At 36.5% G+C, this 21,106-nt stretch overlaps 1 protein-coding gene across 1 annotated transcript; it reads left to right on the top strand.

Annotated features, from left to right (window-relative positions):
- Positions 1 to 13,791: 13,791 nt before the first annotated feature.
- LOC103966324 (jasmonate-induced oxygenase 1) lies at positions 13,792 to 16,475 on the top strand. Its single transcript, XM_009379477.3, has 3 exons — positions 13,792 to 13,961; positions 14,048 to 14,586; positions 15,772 to 16,475. Exons 2-3 carry the CDS (start codon positions 14,081 to 14,083, stop codon positions 16,352 to 16,354), a joined length of 1,089 nt encoding a protein of 362 aa, XP_009377752.2. The 5' UTR covers positions 13,792 to 13,961; positions 14,048 to 14,080; the 3' UTR covers positions 16,355 to 16,475.
- Positions 16,476 to 21,106: the final 4,631 nt, after the last annotated feature.

The raw sequence follows: 21,106 nt of genomic DNA, 5'->3' as shown, positions 1-21,106 counted from the left end.
TCCCTCCCTCTCTAGCTATGTGTTGTTCGAATGGAACTTCACGGCTCCAATTTTCCCGACGAGTTGCAGGTTTCCCGATGTGTTTTCCGGCCAACCCTCGTTAAATTGGATGAAGTTAGCACCGCCAAAAAATTCATCACCATCCCTAGACCGAGATCTTAGCTTTGAATGCTCGAATCTGTCATGGATTTGAAGAAGCCCAAACAGGCCGAGACTTCCAGGCCATTTTCTTGCCACATTCGACCACATTTTGGCCTCTATTCAGGTAAAATCGTAATCTTGTCACTCCCAGCTTCAATTTGGTATATTTTATATGAAATTTGGTTGTGAAATGGATCTGAAAGGGAGTCGGAAAGTTAATGATTGATCTAGGTGATCGGAGATGATGAGGAATCTGTCGGGAGTGGTCGTTGAGCATGACGAGGACGAGAAAGAGAGGATAGTCTCAGCTAGTCCCATGGTTATTGGGGGGTCTCGCTAAGACCTCTTAGTGAAGGGTTTTGTCCATGCTAGTCCCCTTTAGTCTCATTAATGTTAGTCCCAGCATGGAACAAACATAGTATTAGACTAATAGCTAGTCCAGTCCAGTCCAGTCCAACTTAGTTAGGGCAAACAAACGCCCCCTAAGGGTGATGGGAATGGGGTCCTCCAGTTGAGTTTTATCAGGCGCCAGTAAAAGGTTGTTAGTATGTGTTTCAGAAGCGGCAGAAACGGCGGCGGCGTCTAGAAGTAGCAGACGATGGGTGACACATGTATAATCGGGGTAGTATTTGTCGGGACAATAAAGGCATTGGCCCTAGGCACGACGCTCCTTAACTTCCGCAGGGGAGAGGCGCAATGGTGGCCTCACCGGAAAAGATGGAACTAGTTTGGGAGGTGGAGGTGGAGAAGATGATGATGAGGCTGGTACTGTAAAAGTGGGTCGGGTGAAGAAAGGGTAGAATGGGCCTTAGTGACGTTGGTGCTTGTTGTCGTAAATACGGGAGAGTTCGATGGCACGGGCTAAAGAGCGAGGAGCCTGGGCTAAAATGTGATCCTAAAGTTCCAACTTAAGTCCACCAAGGAAAACCCCTAAGAGTTGGGAGTCAGACCAACATTGGGCCCAATAGGACAAACCAATGAAATCATTGATGTGGGCCTTTAGTGAGCCCTTTTTAGAGACATGGGAAAAAGAACATGTTGAAGTCTAGTTGGTCACCCATCCCAAATCGTTGGAGCAAAAGCTTCAGTAAAGGTGGCCCAAAACCCAGACCCAATGTGCGGCTTGTACTATTTGAACCAAAGGGCAGCATCGACAGTGAAATGAAATGCTACAATTATGACCCGGTTGGTGGCATCACCGTGATAATCCATATATTCCTCCGCTAGAGCCAGCCAACTATACATATCGTCCCCGAAAAATCAAGTGAGCTTGATTTTCATGTATTTCGGGCCGATGAAGGTTAGTGGTGCCCCCGGAAGAAAGGACGGCGGTTAGGGAAGGTGAAACAAAGAGGATGGGAGGTAGGGACGGAGTGTGGTGGTAGAGGTCGAGATGAGAGGGGACGCATGTGGGTAACCTATGACTTGGGGAAGGGAATATGGGAGAGAAGGGGAGTGAGAGCAGTGGGTACCCTATGTCGGAGGTGGACCAACGGAAGGGGGTTGGGAGGTTTGGGGTAGTAGAGTGGATGTTGTGCCCAGGGAATGTGGAAAGAGCCGATCAGAGTCTGGGAAATAGGGGTTGTTGTTGGCGGCTGTTGCTTGGAGACACGGAGCTCTTCCATCAAATGGTTCTGGACGAGACTGATATTAGCCAATGAAGCTTGAATATCCGTCAAGTTCGACTGGAAGGATTCCTGGCAAATGGCTAACAGAGACACCGAATCATGAAACCTATTAAGCTGCTCTAGGTTTTGGTGTTATTGGTACTCTAGTTCCAGGTCAACCTCCGTGATGTCAGCCACTACCACGAAGGCTTTGCTTTTGCCCATAGATGGCAACAACCTGTCGTTGATACCAGATGATAGGAGCAAAGTTTGAAACAGTGTGGAGGGTATGGAGAAAAGAGGAAAAGGAATAAACTAAAACATTTATTTTCATTCATACCTTTCCCAAATGGTGAAATGAAGCTTATATACAACCCTAGAGGGGAAGTGCTCACGATTGGAACACATCACCATATTCCCTACCGTTGGATGAAACCAACACTTACAAGGATAAAATAAAATACCATAAAAGATAGAGCAGCTGCCTAATAATCCAATGTCCTAACATCGTCATTGCACATCCATGGACCTCATCGAAAATTGGCTTAGAGTTCCTGAGGGTGAGACAATCTAACTGATGATGGTGGCACACGGTTTAGTTTTTTATTCTCGATTTCTTTCAAAACGAAATAGAAAGCGACATGCAATAGACGAATTACAAATCTAAGAGCGAAATGAAGCGATCTGGCCGATTGGTGGAGACGACCGATTTCAACAAAATTCGACCAGAAACTCGTCGGAAAACTCAAGAGTTTCACGTTCTGCTTCAAAAGTCGACTCTTTTGCAATGTCTTATTCGAAATTTGTGACTTGCTGTGCAAATCTTCCAACTATGCCTTTTGACACCCAATTTTGCGATTAAATCAGGAACAACCGGTCACCCAGTGATGATTCTGGACCCTTGGATGGGATCTAAAGGCCACAAAATGTTCAGTACAAATACCTAATGGCACCGAAGAAAAGTTGTATATGTCGAAGAAACCCAAAAAGACATCTGACAAATCTGTTCCAAAAACTCCATGAATTTCAGTGTCTTATTAGGCGCAGCCAGGTCTACAGTCACTCTTAGTCTCTGTTATGCCAAATAGGCACATCATCTCCATCTAAAACACATTCACTTTTCTCCCAATCTGCCAAACTATGCACTTTAATAATATAAAGTTTATTTCGCACCATTATAATCTACAGAATCAGATAATGCCCACATTATGGCTGGCTGCTATTGGCTGCTGTTGCTGCTGCAGCTGCTACATATCATGTATCAAGCCTTGTTATATCATTCTCACAAAACAAGTAAATAAATAAAATAAAACACAAGGCAACTTGGATGGATTCCCACACGGTGAAATCTTTACGTATCTTTTAAAAATGAATTTCACATTGATAAGAAGAGAGACTTTGTATGTGTTTATAAATAGTTAGACTATTTCTCATATTGCCAATTAGTTTTATAATGAAACATTTCCATGGTATTAGAGCCTAGTTGTCTCACGTGTGAAGTCAAATGATCACACGCGCTTCACGTCATCCAATTTATGTTGTTCACGTGTTAGACTTGAAAATTCACGTGAAGAGCATAGACGGAGCTTTCTTTTTTCACAAGCTTCATTATGCCATAAATTGTAGGAGTTACAGTGATGGGAATATAAACTGAAATTATTTAAAGTACTAAAATTATAGAAAAATTCAAGTTGCAAGTCTTTTTCTTTATATTCCATTAAAAGGAGCAGCATTAGTATGACCTATATGTTCTTCGCACTTTCTAAATTCATCACAACTTTTCCCCTCACAAAACTTTAGTGAAGGCACTACCCCCAGTGGGCCTTAGCTGCCTCCCTCTATGGTAAGGAGACGTGTTAAGAATGAAATATACGTTGATGAGATGAAAGTTATTGGCATATTACCAATTGGTTTTATGGTGGAACTTCAACTTTCTTCAATATCACCCGTTATTGTTTAAGTTCGTGTTTATGTTTATGTTTATTTTTATGTCAGGAGGAGGCAATTCATAAGTAAGACGAACGAAGTATGCGTCTTTGATTATGCCTTATATTTTCTTTATATAATTTTTCATTATTATTGATTCAAAAGAAAGAAAAAGAATCTCGTATTCTCATAAATTTAATATAACGCATCTCAAATTAATGTTGTTTTGAAAAGAAAAAAAAATCATATTTAAAGTATTGGAAGCCATCATTTCATTTTCGTCACAGGCCATAATTTGTATTAGGACGGCTCTGTGCCAGGCGTTCACCATTTACCATTTACATGGCAGCCAATCTCTAGGTTTGACATGGACTTTTCAAGCATTTTAATCAACGTGAAATCATTTCATGCACAATTGATTTTCAATTTCTAGAGATTCATTGTGTGAATTTGGATAATATTTTTATATTTTTATATTTTATCTAACCTGTTGTCTCTCTCCCATGCTTATAAATTGAACCCCTGGAAAACATATCAGTTTAACCGTCTAGGCTCCAATTTTTAGATGCAGCCCTAAGGTAGGTCACACGGATGATGATGGTCAGCTGCTTGGTATTGGAAGGAACCGAACTTTGAATTTGTTATAATCCTAACTCATTACACTATCCTTCATCAGCATTTTGGCTAACCCTAAAGAGAATCAGAGCTTAGGGCTTTTCTATTTAACTGAATACTAGACTTTTTTTTGGGTCAAGAAATAAAGACAATTTGAAAAAAAAAAAAAAAAAAAAAGAAAAAAAAAAGGGTTTTGAACTCTGGATCTGTAGCTCTGCTCTCACCCTACTCAGACTCACCCATTAGGTTAACCCTAGAAATACAAGAGAATTGCTTTATAAAAAAGAGAAATGAGAAGGTTACTAGGCCAACTTGCAACTCATTAATTTGTAAGAATATGTGGCTATGGCTACTATCATCAATTATTATAAGAATAATTAGGCTGAAGTGATCAGTAATTTAATGTTTGAGAATTGATTTTCACATTCGTTTTTCATCTTTTGCACTTTCTTTATCGTTTCTAACCATTGGATTGAATAAACGGTTGGAGAATCAATGGAATTAGAAGGGGTGCTTAAATCAATCCCCTATTGTTTTCCAGCATGACCAAGGCCAAATATCTTACAACGTTTTAAAACCCCTCTTAAATCATGTTTTCATAATTGATTGTTGTTCTGTTATGAGTTCACACTAGCTTTTTGCAGTAGACAACTCAATCAAACTCCATCATCTTGTAAGTGACAAGAATATATGTTGTCCCTGAGAAGATACCTCACTGATACCGCCCTAAACTCCGCAGACAAGAAATAGGTTTGCGTCCATCTCGTACCTTACAAAAAAACAAATAAAATTTGAAATCCAAAACATGACGATAAGATAATGGCATCTTCAAGGTATCATGCTTTAATCATTCTGTTCCTGCACGTTCAGAAAGATGAAAAGTTGCTACTTTAAATGGTCAAATAAATTGCACCGGCAAAAACCAAGCAAAACGAATAAGTTTCTCATTTCCCATGTTTGGTTTGCATCATTGAATGGTCAAACTCAAAAGCACTTGTAAATTCGGACAAAGTGAAAATGTCTTTCTCCAAACGGTGGAAATTGGAAAATCGATCTTGTAGTCCAAAGTGAAGCATCACCGTTGATGTTACCTGAAACATTTTAGTGCACATGCACCCCCTTGGCTTTTCTGTAAAGTGCTTGTTGGGCATTCCCCCTAATTGTTGTCACCATATGAACCAGACATAACTTTCTGCTTATCAATAGCTCTTTAATGGGTTTCCATGATTAGCTTATTATGCACATATAAGCAATAAAGCAATGCTTAGAGGGTGATATATACAACTTTAACTTTTTAAGAAATATTGGCGTTGGATTGTGAAACAACTAATAAGGTCGACATTCTAGTATACTTTAAGCTCTAGTTTTCCACCCTTGGTTGGATTCGATTCACATTCTAAGATCAAGTTGGGCACAAGAGGCTTCAATCATTGAGTTTGATTCCCATGTTGGGTGAGGCAAAACATTGGTGAAATCTTAGTGTGGTGGTTAATACTTTTATGTCAAACATGCTGCATGTACTGGGTATGTAGCCATGTTCTTGTGTTCTCAATTGCTACAAGTCTACAATGGCATCAACTGGCAGTAAAAATTTCATTTCCTTAATAGAAAACTCCAATTATTCGTAAACGGTTTCGAGTCACAAGTGAAATATAAAAGAGAGATTTGAACTTAGTATTGATCAAAATATAAGATATTTAGAAGAGAAACGCTAATAGATGGAAAAGCTAAAAATTTGACACATGCATTAATTTGTTACTTTTACATCATTAGTGATGAGTGACATTATGACGTTGATGAGTGACATTATGACCAATCCACTATATAATTTCATTGCTCAGAAAGGCACGGTGGGTTAGGGTGAGCCCTCACACCGGGACCAGTGGCATGAACCACGAGCATGGATGGGCCATGGACTTCACGTGAGACAGTGCATCGTACGATGTGATTGGAAGTTTTGGTAGGTGTCATTTAGCCCTTATCAAACCATCTGCTTCATACCTTTTTTGCAATAAAGAGAACAAGCTAATCAATATCATCACAAAAAATGTGTAGATGTGGTGGCCTGCTTTAAGTTTCAAAGGAAACCAACCTGTAGTGACCTCTTTTCTCTCCCAGTCGACATGCATGGTGTACCAACATTGTTGTTACGAAATCCACCTCCAAACGAAGTGGCCGCATATGGTTTTTTTATTTTTTCCCGAAAAACTATTTCACTCAATTTGAGTTTCTATCTTAAAATTAATGAAAATAGGAGGGAAGTATTTATATCGTTATAAGCTTAATATATGGACAACATTATATTAGATAATGTGGAAGTACGTGAATCGTTAGATTCACATGTAAATAACATACTTTGATACCCTATTAGAATGTGAGCATCCATCTCAAAATCTCACTTCACAATAAAAGAGAGACACCCAATATTATTTAAACTATTAGGCAAGCTATTCACGAGTGAATCCAACAGCTATTCACATGTAAGCCCAAAGGCAATCTTAGTACATGGATAAAAAAAATACGTGTAGGATTCATACTGTCAACAAAGATAGAGATTTTTTAATCTACATCTTTTTTAAGAAGAAGAATAAGCACGATATTCTATTCATAGAATAAAGACATTACAAATACATATTCATGAAGAATTCAACCCAAAAAAAGTCCTTGCAAACTTGATTTGAAATTTACAATAAAACATGATCAATTGCAAAACAAAGAGTAGATTTCAAACACTTCGCTGAAAACCTAGCTCCTTAGCTGGGAAGCACAATATTAAAGAGATCAGTTGAATTGATAAATACCGTATTACGTCGAGATCGTGTAACAACAATAACTCTCAAATCATATTAGGACAAGTTGATGCAAACATGCCTACTACATCACCTAATCACCGCCCCATGAGCCTAAAACATAAAGGGATAGTAGATCCATCAAATCAAACAGTTTCGCTGCTTCACAACCTATTGACATCCCGAAGATATCCGTAGCACCATACGGGCTGAAGTCTTAGTATCGTACTCGCTAAACCTGAAATGATGATTTGACATATTTCGCCCCTTGTGGCTCCTTATCCATTTCGAAGATGACAACTGTAACCAAGTTCTTATATTAATTGTGTGTGTCAGCCAAAAAGTGGCGACCATCCCAACTATTTCTACCCCAAAATCAAAAGTAGGAAAAATTGAGAGAGAGGGAGAGAAATTAACGGCAACCCCAAAACGACCAGGTTTTTTTTCTCTCCAGACGGCTAGGTTTTTTTTCTCTCAGGCGGCTAAGTTTTTTTTTTTTTAACTTTTCCTCTAATCCATCTATTTTTTTTCTTATTTAAAACTCAAACCTACTCTACTTTTTTGTCTATCTCAAGACTATAATATTGCTCGTGGCTTGAAAGTAGAAACAACCATTTTCCAAAAATGGTGGAGCATGTATAATATAAATATAGGGTGGTGTTACATATATTAAACTTGTGGATCAAATAATATGGTAGATTGTACATCATATAAAATTTCACTAGAATTATTATCAAATTTCAACTTGAATTAAAGTACAAATTTAATTAGTAACACATCAATAATGCTCATATATGCTAATAATTAGTGCAATGTGAAGAGAAATCCACTTAGACATGTCTAACAACAACATCGTTGTGCAATCTATGCTAGAATAATCGCCCTGCTCATTACATATATTAAACATTTGAAACCCTTTACAACATGACAAAAATTAATGCAATTAAAACAATTTATAACTCCACATTTTAATTTTTCGTCAAAACCACAAGGTTAATCCCACTCCAACATTGTTGTCTTGAAAAATAACTATGAGGTACATTTATTAATAGAAAATTAAAAAAATACAACATTTCGTGACAAGAACCCTATCATGCAATGAATGAAACCATGAAAAATAAACAAGTACACTAAGTGCCTCAATAAATCCACACCAGTAAAAAACAAAGAAAATCCACGGAAGGCGGTAGCTTGGAAAACCATATCATTTCGATATTAATATAAAGGGATGAAAGTAGGAGCCTACCAAACATGATCAAGAGATGCCATGATTTGCTAGAACATCAACATCTTTATTAATATATAATTCCACATTAAATTTCACGTGTCCTTTGAAAAAACAATACAAAAAGTTAAAAACTAGGTAATTAGCTTGAAACTTTCTATTACACCTCTAATTTTTTAAGGCAGGAGAACAAGAGCCCCAGCAGTTTTGAACTGTTAACTCTTTTTAATATCGTTGAGTGAAATAATGCCTACCTATAAAAATAAAATAAACATATTACGAGAATTCTTTATGAATTATAAAAGTATTTAAATAGAAATAGTTTAATTTCTTATATGCCATCTCTATCACATAACTATACATAAACTTATAAACAAATAAAATTGAAAGGGACTCTGTGGAAATATTGGGCCTTCGGGGGGACATCAGATTTGGAAGGCCAAGGTATGGCCTGGCTGATATCATCTCGACTATGTCACATTTTCTTAATGTTTTCTAGCCAATGTTTCCCACGTGATGAAAAACCTTAAGCCCTCCACCGAAATGTCGGCCAAAGACTATCTAATAACGGACTTTGTATTATATTTGTAATCTCTCTACTAATTAATGAAATCTTCTTTGTCAATTAAAAAATGATAAAAAGATAACTTAGTCTTCTATCACATAAAAAAAATTATGAGCAATAATGTAATTTCACAGGTTCAAATTTTACTATTTTTTATTGAAATCTCATCTACAGCTGATGTTAAAATACCTCTAACATTATTAAACAAAAAAAAAAAAAAAAAAAAAACCAAAAACAAAAACCTCCCACTCCCCCCATGTTCTCTCTCTCTCTCCCTCCCTCTCTCCTTCTCATTTTCTAAAAAAATGTGTTCATACACACAAAGTGTGTAGGCAAATATTAGTTATAATTAAGGTAACACTGCAGGCAGTGATGCTTGCAGCTTCCTTAACAAATTAAAGTGATCGAGTCATTGAGGTTGATGCCGTCATAAGCCTAACGATGGTTGTGTTTCAGCCGAAATTGCATATATCACGAAAGCTTAATTGTGTGCCAAGCGCACAACCACTAATATTACAATTACATATTTAGGTTAATTATTCAAAAACCATAAGCATGACATCTATATCTTGATATATGGAGGTGAAAAGCTTAATTCGGACATGTTTAATAATTGCTTCGGTATTTCGTTTTTTGTGTACATGTTTTGTGGCTTAAGATATGATGAAAGTGTATATGGAAAGAAGGGTGATGCCGAACTCTTTTACCTTTAAATCTTCACAAAAAGGAAAAAAAAAAAAAAAGTGTCACATCCCTGTCCGGGCCCCCACCACATCCCGGGCTCGACTCCATCGTAGCACGATATTGTCCGTTTTGGGTCCCGACCACGCTCTCACGGTTTTGTTCGCTTAACTTCGGAGTTCCTACGGAACCCGAAATCAATGAGCTCCCAAAAGGCCTCGTGCTAGGTAGGGATGGGAAGATACATATAAGGCTTACAGAATCCACTCCCCTGAGCGATGCGAGATATTACAACAAGAGTATGTGAAATCAAAAACCAAAAATGAAATTGTTATCAAGGAAGCTCTTAACCTATATAATTGGAGTAAATGATGAGATTGTGTGGATAAATTATCAGTTAAGACCAAGCCAGGATTTAAGGATTTAAGGTTTGTTGCGAGTTGAAGACCAAGGCAACTATAAACTTCTTCCTTATAGTGGTGATGTGTTATGTGGAGGGATTTTAGTTAATTATTTGATCCAAAGTAGGCTAACATATCTATCTAAGAAAAAGGAACTGAGGACAACTAAGATTTTTTTTTTTTTTGTTTCATTATGAATACATCACATCCCACATCCAACCATAAAATTTAGGTTTGAGTATTATGTGACATCTCACATCGTCCAGGGAGTGATCCTTATATGTATATTCCCATCCCTACCTAGCACGAGGCCTTTTGGGAGCTCACTGGCTTCGGGTTCCATCGGAACTCCGAAGTTAAGCGAGAAGGGGGCTAGAGTAATCCCATGATGGGTGACCCACTAGGAAGTTGCTCGTGAGTTTCCAAAAACAAAACCGTGAGGGAATGGTAAGCCCAAAGCAGACAATATCATGCTACGGTGGTGGAGCGGGCTCGGGAAGTGATTCGCCCCGGGCTGGGATGTGACAATTTGGCATCAGAGCCTAATCCTGGTCGCGTGTGTGCAGACGAGGACGTCGGGCCCTAAGGGGGGTGGATTGTGACATCCCACATCGTCCAGGAGAGTGATCCTTATATGTATATTCTCATCCTTACCTAGCACGAGGCCTTTTGGGAGCTTACTGGCTTCGGGTTCCATTGGAACTTTGAAGTTAAGCGAGAAGGGGGCTAGAGCAATCCCATGATGGGTGACCCACTGGGAAGTTGCTTGTGAGTTTCCAAAAACAAAACCGTGAGGGAATGGAAAGCCCAAAACAGACAATATCATGCTACGGTGGTGGAGCGGGCTCGGGAAGTGATCCGTCCTGGGCCGGGATGTGACAATTAGGAGAGGTTTCTAGTGCAAATCTTAAACTTTTAATATTTTCTTTCAACCTAAAACCAAATATTTAGATTTTACGCTTTAGATATTAAAAAGAATAGAGAATAAAGAGGAAGAAGATATCTCTTTTTTCGTTTGAGGGAAAACCCAATATTAATATTAATATTTCTATGTATTTTAATTTTGGAGAGCAGTGAAGTTTCGATGACATTTCTCATCTCATTTGTAACGAAATATAAATGCACATGAGTTGTATAACTTTCTATACACGTGCAAGACAGTCCGTGTAATCTATCAAAAATAATCCAGGAAGGATGCATTACAGTTCATGTACAGTGGCGGATTCAAGAAATATTATTAGGGTTTCACAAGAATAACGCGCGCAGCGTGCAAAATTTTTTAAACAAATATAGCATGCATATCGTCATTTCATCGAGTCTTAATAAGCCTGAAGTCATTTGCAAAGGCATATTGCACACCTGTTAATGCCTCAGTCGCATGGGTAACTACCATGTTCCAAAGCTGCTCCCATATGAATGCGTAACAAAAGAACACGCTTATCTTGAACACACTAACAAATTGATTGATATCATTGCATCCCATTAATATGTTTGTCCAACAATGATGATGCTCTGTTCATTCTCTAAAATTACCATTTTATTTACTTTGCATTTTTGGATAGTCTTTTACTTGGTTCTTTTTTTTTCCTACAATTGTAATCACAACCAACAAATACACCGAAGATAAATTATATTAAGACTAGACTATAAAGAGGCAGCACCTCTCTAATGCATTTTATCAAGCAATTGGAGGCCATATATGAAAGGCAACTCCAACCTTCAAAAGGGCAGTACCCAAGTCATCCATGAAGATTCATGGGAGTTCAGAGGGTCAGCTGACTCCCCTTCCCCCTAAGTCAGTCCGCCTTTGCTTATGTATATATACTTTAGAATTACGTAGATAATATATTATACAAAAAGTTAATGGGAGATATAAAAAATTATATACATATATATCTTAGCAACGTGAGAGGAAGGAAAAAGGAAAAGGAATTTGGATAACTACATGCCTTGTCTACTTTTTTTTATCTAGGGCACCATATTGATCCACAACTTAGTATTTATCAGTATATGGAGGATATTCATTTGATATTAGCTAAGATTAGCTAGTAGAATACAAGTAGTTGAGAAGTAAAAGAAAGAAGAAGGAAATGTAAGTAAAGAACAATAATTCTGAAAAATTACTTTCAAATTTAGCCAAGAAAGGTGTGACAGAGAGAAGATGAGACTATCTTATAGTTAGAGATAAATGAGGTTTTGAATTAACCTAAACATAAAATATTACTAATACATCAGTTGGAACCTTGCGATTTGGTTCGATGATTTAGATTTTAGAGTGGACCTAAACAACTTAATAAAGCACAATAATAAACAAAAGATTTTACAGAGGTATCAACTTTCATAAAAAATAGTCTCATCAACTACAAAGCACAATAATAAACGAAATTTTTACATAGGTTAATCGTTTAGTTTACAACTCAACCCATGTTCATTCATATTGCGTTATTCAAGTGGTAAATTGCATATACAACTTAATGGATAATGTGCATGCACATATCAATTAAACTATTCAACTAACTAGTTGAACACAGAGGAAAGAAAGAAATGTAGAATTTGCAGAGGGAAATGATAATTACACGTCTCTTCTTTTTTTTTTTTTTACATTCATTTATATCTAGCCATTAAATTGAAGAAATCAACAAGAACAACATAGATGATTAAACATAACTGTGTAAAGACTGAGAACAAATATTGGACCACGAATAAAAAGGGGTAAAGTAAAGTCTAAGCGCATATGACACGAAAAGGAAATCCGATTTCAGTAAGACCTAATCTTAATCATAGTTCAGATTCAAGATATAGTGTAGTTATAATTTTTTTAGAGGCATTTAGATATGGGTCAAAAAAATCAACATGCTATTAGATTAAGTCTAGTATTACCTTTTCTTCACTTTTATATTTTTTTTACATTTTTTAATATTAGAGATAATTAAAATCCTCTAATTTCATGCATCTTTTTGTTTGTATTTTTGAATTTTGAATATTTGAAAATTACTTTATTTTTAATCTACTTATTAAAAAAAATTAATCTACTTATTATATTTTAACAAAAAAAAAAAGCAAGTGGCCCTTTATTAAAATGGTGGAAAGGAGTTGAGCCGTTACATGACGGCGTGGATTCTAATTCCGTTGGTGACTAATCATATAGTAACAAAATTTATCGTTTGACAAAAAAAAAAAAATTAATATACTAACATATATAAACCCACTTGCAGAACATACCTAATTCAAGAAACAAATAAATAAATGAATAATATACCTATAAACGAGATATAAAACCTAACTAAAAGGTACAAAAATATAATATATATACTTACAAGTAAGACACATTAATATGTGTACAAGTTGATTATCAAAAAGGAAGAAGAAGAAGAAATTACCTATATGAATGGTGTTTAGAAGAGGAGGAAGAAGAAGAAAAATAAATAACAAGAAATAATTAAAAATAATAATTAGGAAGAGATTTAAATCCTATAGTAAATTATATCATTAAAAAAAATAATTATTGATAATAAAATAATAAACTAAAAAAATGGGACCTATTTTAATAAAATAGAATATTTCTAATATTATTTTATATCAAGTTTTCTCCCCTTTTTTTTATTGGAAAAAGACATCTCAGCACAAATCAATAAATGTATTGTGATATATTTCAATCATAGTGGTACACAAAGATAAAAGGCAGATGGAGCGACACAAGCTCAGCCACAAGTAGTCATGCAGTGTAGGCAGGCCATGTCAGCCAGCCCAAGCTAGGACATGCTGTCTTGCTAGCTGCCAATTCTCAAAAGTGAAAGTATGGTTTCAGGTTCAAGCACATAAGAAATGGACCCTCCAAGCAGCTTTAATTTGATTTCTCTCCTTTTCTTCTCCTTTTCTTCTCCACTTAATTGTATTTTTGTTTGAAATTTTATTTTTAATTGATATGCATATCAAATTATTCATAAGTATTATTTTCTTTTAAAATTATGGTGATGAGAAAATCAAGTTGCTCACGGCGCCGAAACCATGGCTAGTTCCCCCACCCTCACCCTCCTTCAACTACTTTATATAAACCTACCGTCTCCTCCTCTTACAGTCTCACTCTTGCATTGCAGATTTAAACTTATCTGACTAGACGCATAACCACAATGAGTTGCTTGCAGTCTTGGCCTGAGCCTATCGTGAGAGTCCAGTCCTTAGCAGAAAGCGGCATAACCGCTATCCCCGATCTCTACATCAAACCACCATCCAAACGACCATCACCGCCAAACACCAACAACCACCGTGATGCTGACGTCAACATCCCGATCATTGACCTCCAAAACCTTTTGAGCGACAACCGGTGCCTCCGCGAGGCAACGATGCGTTCAATCTCGAGCGCCTGCAGGGAGTGGGGTTTTTTTCAGGTGGTAAACCACGGGGTGAGCCACGAGCTGATGAAGCGGGCGAGGGACACATGGCGCGAGTTCTTCAGCCTGCCTCTGGAGGTGAAGCAGGAGTACTCCAACAAGCCGAGTACGTACGAAGGGTACGGAAGTCGGCTGGGAGTTGAGAAGGGGGCTATTCTGGATTGGAGTGATTATTACTTTCTTCATTACATGCCTCCTCAGATCAGAAACCACAACAGATGGCCAGCTCTCCCAACTTCATGCAGGTACTTTTCATCTTTCATTTTCTGACATGAAAGTATTTCATCATTGAAAACGTGCTTGTTATGACTTTTCTTTTTCTAATTATATAATGCCTAAATAAAATCGGTCTGTTTTGCTTGGTAGGTGGCTTTTTAGACACGTAAATTATGTTATCAGATATTGTGAAAGAAGCCTTGTATGCGCTTTGTTTTGTTAGAGTATTCTTTTTGTGTGTAAAAGTCTCATTAGTCGTGACGGCTTATTATTTATTTTCGTATTATTAAGCATATTTGAATTAGCAGTATGTAAGTTATGCTTTCTTTTGATTAGGTTTATAAATTGTGTATGGCACAACTCTTTTTGTGTAACCATTAACCAAACGTAACATGTTACTATATATATAAATAGAAATTGATAATACTTTTTTCTCAAAGTGTGGTAAATCTCTTATGTGAACATATCTATATATTTGATATCAATATCTTACCAAATATTTGATGTTGAATATGAAAAATAATGTAAAGAGAAAAATTTGGTTTTATTAGATACATAACTTCATATTTCCAAATTTTAGGTATACCGATATTTCTCACCTAATGATATGAGTCTTTTTTATAGAAAAATATGTTAGTCATGCATCCACTAAAATTTCCTTTCTAACTTATAAAAATAAAAAATCCTTACTAAAATGAACTGACTAAAGTCGTGAATCAAATTTTTCACAAAAACATATCTATGGTATTACCTTGTGGCATTTTCGCCTTTTCCATGAAGGTCATACCTAAGCACATGGTTCGAACTACAACACGCAAATTGCATTTTTTGATTTATAAGAATCTTTATTTGGTACACATGAAATAAGGAAAATACGTATCGATTGATTCTAACTAATGATGACACATGCGTATACGCTACTAACCTTTGCATTCTTTATAAATTCATAAACGTATGCTAAAAAACTTAAACAATCTAAATATTTGCAAATATATATATGTGTGTGTGTGTGTGTGTAATAAGTATGTGATTGTTGTTGTACTAAAATAATTAGTAATGTAATTTGCCATAGAATTCGCCAATTAATAGAAGTATTTTGTACTTTTTAGAGAATTACTAGGAAAATTGCATGTGACAAGTCAAATTACTAATTTAACTTTCAATGTGATATTTGTAAATCCACTCCATGCTATAATGTTTAGCTTCTGTTGTAGGAAATTGATTGAAGAATACAGCGAAGAAACAATTAAACTGTGTGGGATTCTGATGAAGGTGTTGTCTCTAAACCTTGGCCTTGGGGAAGACCAACTTCTCGATGCTTTCGGAGGAGAAGAGAATATTGGGGCATGTTTACGGGTCAATTTCTACCCAAAATGCCCTCAACCAGATCTAACCCTTGGTCTCTCAGAACACTCTGACCCAGGTGGCCTGACCCTTCTCTTACCTGATGAAAATGTTGCTGGACTTCAAGTTCGTAAAGGTGAAAATTGGGTGACTGTGAAGCCTGTTCCTAATGCCTTCATCGTAAACATCGGAGATCAAACTCAGGTGCTGAGCAATGCAATTTACAAAAGTGTAGAACATAGAGTGATTGTGAATTCAGTTGAAGACAGAGTTTCACTGGCCTTGTTTTACAACCCAAAAAGTGATTTGATGATTGAACCTGCCAAAGCTCTTGTCACAAATGATCGCCCTGCCCTTTACTCGCCTATGACATTTGATGAGTATCGGCTTTATATTAGGATGAAGGGGCCTTGTGGAAAGGCGCAAGTTGAATCTTTAAAATCCTATGAATAGTATTAGTTTCCGTATTAGAACACAACATATTATAAATGGTGGTAGTCGCTGCACTGGAATAATCTTGTAATTTGTTACAGACTTCACTAATTAATAAAGCTATTCTATATTTTCCAAAGAATTACGTGGAACTATTGCATGGGATAAGTCAAGTACTAGACTTTCAATGTGATATTTGTAAATTCACCTATATTTATTAATGTTATACTTCCCTCAAGCATTAGCTTCTCACTAGAGATGCACAATCAGCTACTCCGGCATGAATCTGGCACAAATCCGGTCTGGTTAAAGTCGGCGCGGCAATGGCCTGACTCGCCAAAAAATGTCCAAATTAAAATATAATTGACAGGTCGGAAGTTGATCAGTACAAGAATGGATTAACAAAACCACACCTTCTTCCACAGCTGGAACTCTCTCTAAGTAGTGGTGTTTTCCTTTCTTCTAAATCCTAATCACCCTCAATGATCTTACTTCTGCTTTGAACTACTTTTCCCAACTGATCAGGAATTTCATCACTCAAAAACAGAAAATCTAATCCCTAAATCGTTCAAGTCCCCTTCACCTCCATTGTTGATCTAATTCTTGCTTTTTGGTATCTAATTACGGATTTTAAGGAGAAACTCACATTTTTACAATTCCATGTGTTAGTAAACACAAAGAATGCTAAAAATTGAAATGATTCTCATATCCATATTTTCAGGCGTTGCATAGAATTTGGTCATGGAGGCCTCTGTTTTCCTATAATGAACGTATTTTAATGAAGATTGGACAATGCAATATTTAAAATCCAAAAATATATATCTTGTTTGAGTGAATATTACTGAAATTTTTAATAGATTAAATTTGAGTTGACTGTTATTGTATGCTATCGGTCCTGAAATTAGTATTTTTCATGCGAGATCATATGACACTGGCCTCACTTCAAGTTCTGCAACGAGTTAAGGTACAAAATTAACAAAAATTATGCATGATGTGGAAATATCCCATTGCAAATCACTTATTTCTATTTGTAGTTATTTGCAATATTAGTTGAAGGGATGACGATTACCCTTTCTCTTCAATATACCTAATTAAGTGTACGTTCTCTCTTTGCCGACTCAAACTCACGAGTCCGAAGACTTGGTAATTCGTATAGTGGTCCAATTCTTTTGATAAAATAAGCACAAGTTTCATGTTGTTTGAACTCGATTAGTCGGCCCCTATAATATACTTGTATACTTGAAACAAACAAGATATCATCATATATGAAATGTTCAATGAAGATGTGTCTGCATGCCTTTGGTGCCAAGGCTTAGTTGTGGAGTTTTAGTTCCGTACGCACTGATTGTAGAACTGTAAATGTGGTTTTTAGGTGGACTCCACTTTAAAAAGTGGCCATGCATTTGCACATTGGATAATGTCAAACAACACCTTTAAGGAAAAAGACAAAATTAGAGTATTGATCAATACATAAGAGCATCTCTAACAGAAGTTCTAAAATTTTGTTATACTAGCTAGTAAACAGTTTAATTTTTCATTCCTAAAAACACTTTATATTTTCACAAATTTTAAATATTTTATTATTAACAATTCAAACCCACAACTCAATTTCTAAAGCACCCTTCTAAAATTATGTGGTTATTTAATCTTTAAATTGTAATAATATCAAGCAATGATTTTTTTGGGTAATTCCATCAAAATTTATTGTTTCTTACTTGGCCATTTAAACGCTTATTTTGGATGAAAGTTCTATCAATGCTAATAAAAAAGATCATGGCTTCACATTGAGACAAATTCAGAGGATCAGTAGTCAAAGATTTTTAGTTTATAGATAAAAACTTCAATAAAGCCAAAGTCAAAGGTCATTGCTCCAATTTTCTCCTGACAAATTTGCAATGAGTCTGTAAATACTCTAATATCGAGTGAACATATAATAATGGTAGGATGAAGAATCGAAATAGGACTTAAGGAAATTTAAATAAAGATAAGATCAAAATTAGTGTGATTGTAAATGAAGTGTAAAGTACAAACATTAACAAGACAATTCTCAAAGAAGGCTGAAAGTAAGAGAGAAAATGAAGTGTAAGCAAGCACAAAAGCGTTGACAAGACAATGCTCAAGGAAATCCAAACGTAAGAGAGAGTGCAACTGTTTCATGCACGTTTATTTTATGTTAAATTGTGAAGTTTGATTTTTACAAAAGGGGTTTTGACTCGCTCACTAAATATCCCACTTTCAAAGGCACCATCATTGACCATTCACTCATCGATCATTACAGGCATGCAGGTGTTGGCCAACAAAGTTATACACGATGGGAAACGCACTCGTTCCCATTAAGGATCATGCATTGTATATTTAGAAGTAGGAAAGATGATGTTCAAGTTTACTACTTACTAATAATGTATAGATATTTCCTCTATACGTTTATATATTGACCAGTCGACACACTCTTTGCATTATGATTATATTCATTTCTTCCTTTTTGAATGGAGTCCACCATGAATGCATTAACAAGATAGGGCTATCCTAATGACATCTCTACATGAATATGAGGAGGTCTGAAATTAGGAAGAGAAATATTGAGTATGAAATAAATTAGGGATCGGTAACAAATTGAAAAACCAACCAAATCAAATTGTTTGGGTTGATTTGATTTTTTTTATTTCTTATTTTTTTGGTCGATTCGGTTTATAAACTCGATTAAACAGGAAGAATCAATTTAGTATGTGATTTTGATTTTGACAAACTGTGAGTTAACTGAACCAAACCGTTGATAGTAAAAGATATAAAATAATACACACACATATAGGGTTAAGACTTAAGACTAAGAGTTGAGGCTGGTGTGTTACGATCTAGGGATTGGTCATTGCAATTTCTTTTTTAGCAGAATTTTCAGCAATTATTATTGGTATACAGTTTGCATATTAGAAGGTTGGCATTGTCTTTAGTAAAAAAATGACTCTTCCTGTGTTATTTTTGCTCTCCAATCGATTGTTTTTTAATCCTCTTTAGACTCTTTGTGCGCAATGGTCTATTTGTTTGGACCACAATTGGAAGATGACTTTCTACGTCTCTCACATATATCGCAAAGGAAACCTTGTTGCAAACAATTTTACTGACATGGAATTGTCTTCTCCAACATTGGTATGGTATGATTCCCTTCATTTGGCGGTTCATGCTACTTTGCTTTTCGAACTATATTGGCTTTCCTGACTTCTGCTTCTTCAATTAATGTGCATCTTAGCATATAGTTTTGTCTCACTTTCTTGTTTTCTTTTTATCCTTGTGATGTTGCTCGATCTGTTATGCAGGTTTAGACCTTTAGGTTCAACTTTAGAGGGGTTAGGATTTCATGTCCCCCCTCCCCCCTTTCTCTTCTTTCTATCTTTGTTGTTTTCGTTTCTAGAGAGGTAAGTAGGGCTAGGCACGGGCCGAGCCCAAATTTGGAGGGACCGAACTAGACCTGTATGAAAATGCAACGAGGCGGGTCAGGGCAAGTAATGGGATTTCAAATTTTGGAACCAAACCTAACCCAGCCCGTTTGAAAGGGGCCGATTCGGGCCGGGTCCACAGGTCCAATTACAATTTTTTTTAGGTCGGCACAGAAGGGACAAACTGAAGGTCATGTTTCCTAGGCACAAAAAGGAAAATACCAAAGTCATCTTCCCCAATGACAAGACCGTCACTGCAACCAAACAACCAGATTCAAAGATCGATGAATATTCTTCAAAAATTAGAAATTGCATACAAAATTTCAAAACATGGCCTGTTGTATAAGAACTCGTCCTCAAGCCGTAATATGGCAGGCTGAATAACCTTAGGATTCGCAACGTCGATGGACTTATTGTCGGCCATGGCTGTCCAGTCTTCAATCGTGGCGATAAGGCCGTCGATCGAGTTAAGAGCGATCAGATTGGGTGGTCAGCAGCCGAGTTGAGCCTATTGTTTTCTCCGATCTGGAGCTTTGCAATCTTCGTGTTCTTTGATGGTGAGGTGATTTCGTGAGTCATGACTCTAGTGGTTGCTGTGATGTCGATGCAATTGAGGGGTGGGAGGGAGAAGAGAACAAGAATGGAGAAAGAACATGGGGTAATCTGGGAGTGGGGGAAGGGGACTGAACGAGTAAAGCAATTGTTATGGTAGAAAGGGTTGGTTCGAAGCCCCAGGATTCTAAAATTGTGGAACTACCCCACCTAGCTTTGTCACTACCAAATTTGGCCCCGTCCTGACCCGCGGGTCCTGTACCCGTTTGTCCAGCCCAAGAGGTAAGGTTTATGTCCCCCTTTTTTTCATGTATTTTTTTTATTATTAATTTTCTTGTATTATGATGGATTAAGTTTATGTCCTTCTAGTTAAGTGTAATTTTTTTTTTTTTTTGTTATCAACAAAATTCCTCTTGTGCTTTCGAGGTTTTCTATATAAAAAAATAATAATAATAATTCGTCATCAAACTGTTAATTTATTATATAAAGGAGCAATTGTTTTGTGAAGACCAATTTTACAAAAAGGCCCAACTTGACCCAGAATTCCTCTCTCTTCTTTTTTGTACACGGGAGGGGAGCATCTACATTGATTAGGTTTTGTGCGGCCCAACTCGTTAGGTACTACTTTTTCGAGTTTTCAATCTTCATTTTTTAACAAACAATATTATCTACGCTAAGAATGAAAGAGTGGACTAATTATTTGTAGCCTTCACTTTCCTAAAGCTCCTCTACATTAGCAGCTTCTCCATGGACTCTCCAGGAGAAGTTTCCAGTGTCAAGCCTCAAAGCA

The sequence above is a fragment of a genome, unplaced genomic scaffold (genome assembly GCF_019419815.1).
Source record: "Pyrus x bretschneideri cultivar Hongxiangsu unplaced genomic scaffold, Pyrus_bretschneideri_v1 Contig11, whole genome shotgun sequence".
Classification (NCBI taxonomy): domain Eukaryota; kingdom Viridiplantae; phylum Streptophyta; class Magnoliopsida; order Rosales; family Rosaceae; genus Pyrus; species Pyrus x bretschneideri.
The sequence above is the reverse complement of the archived record's forward strand: the minus strand, read 5'-3'. Positions and strand labels throughout refer to the sequence as shown.

What these genes read in the sequence shown, in the direction of transcription:
- LOC103966324 (XM_009379477.3), top strand. Translation starts at nt 14,081, where the DNA reads ATGAGTTGCTTGCAGTCTTGGCCTGAGCCTATCGTGAGAGTCCAGTCC. An exon ending in GCTCTCCCAACTTCATGCAG is followed by an intron (nt 14,587 to 15,771) that starts GTACTTTTCATC and finishes CTTCTGTTGTAG; the next exon opens with GAAATTGATTGAAGAATACA.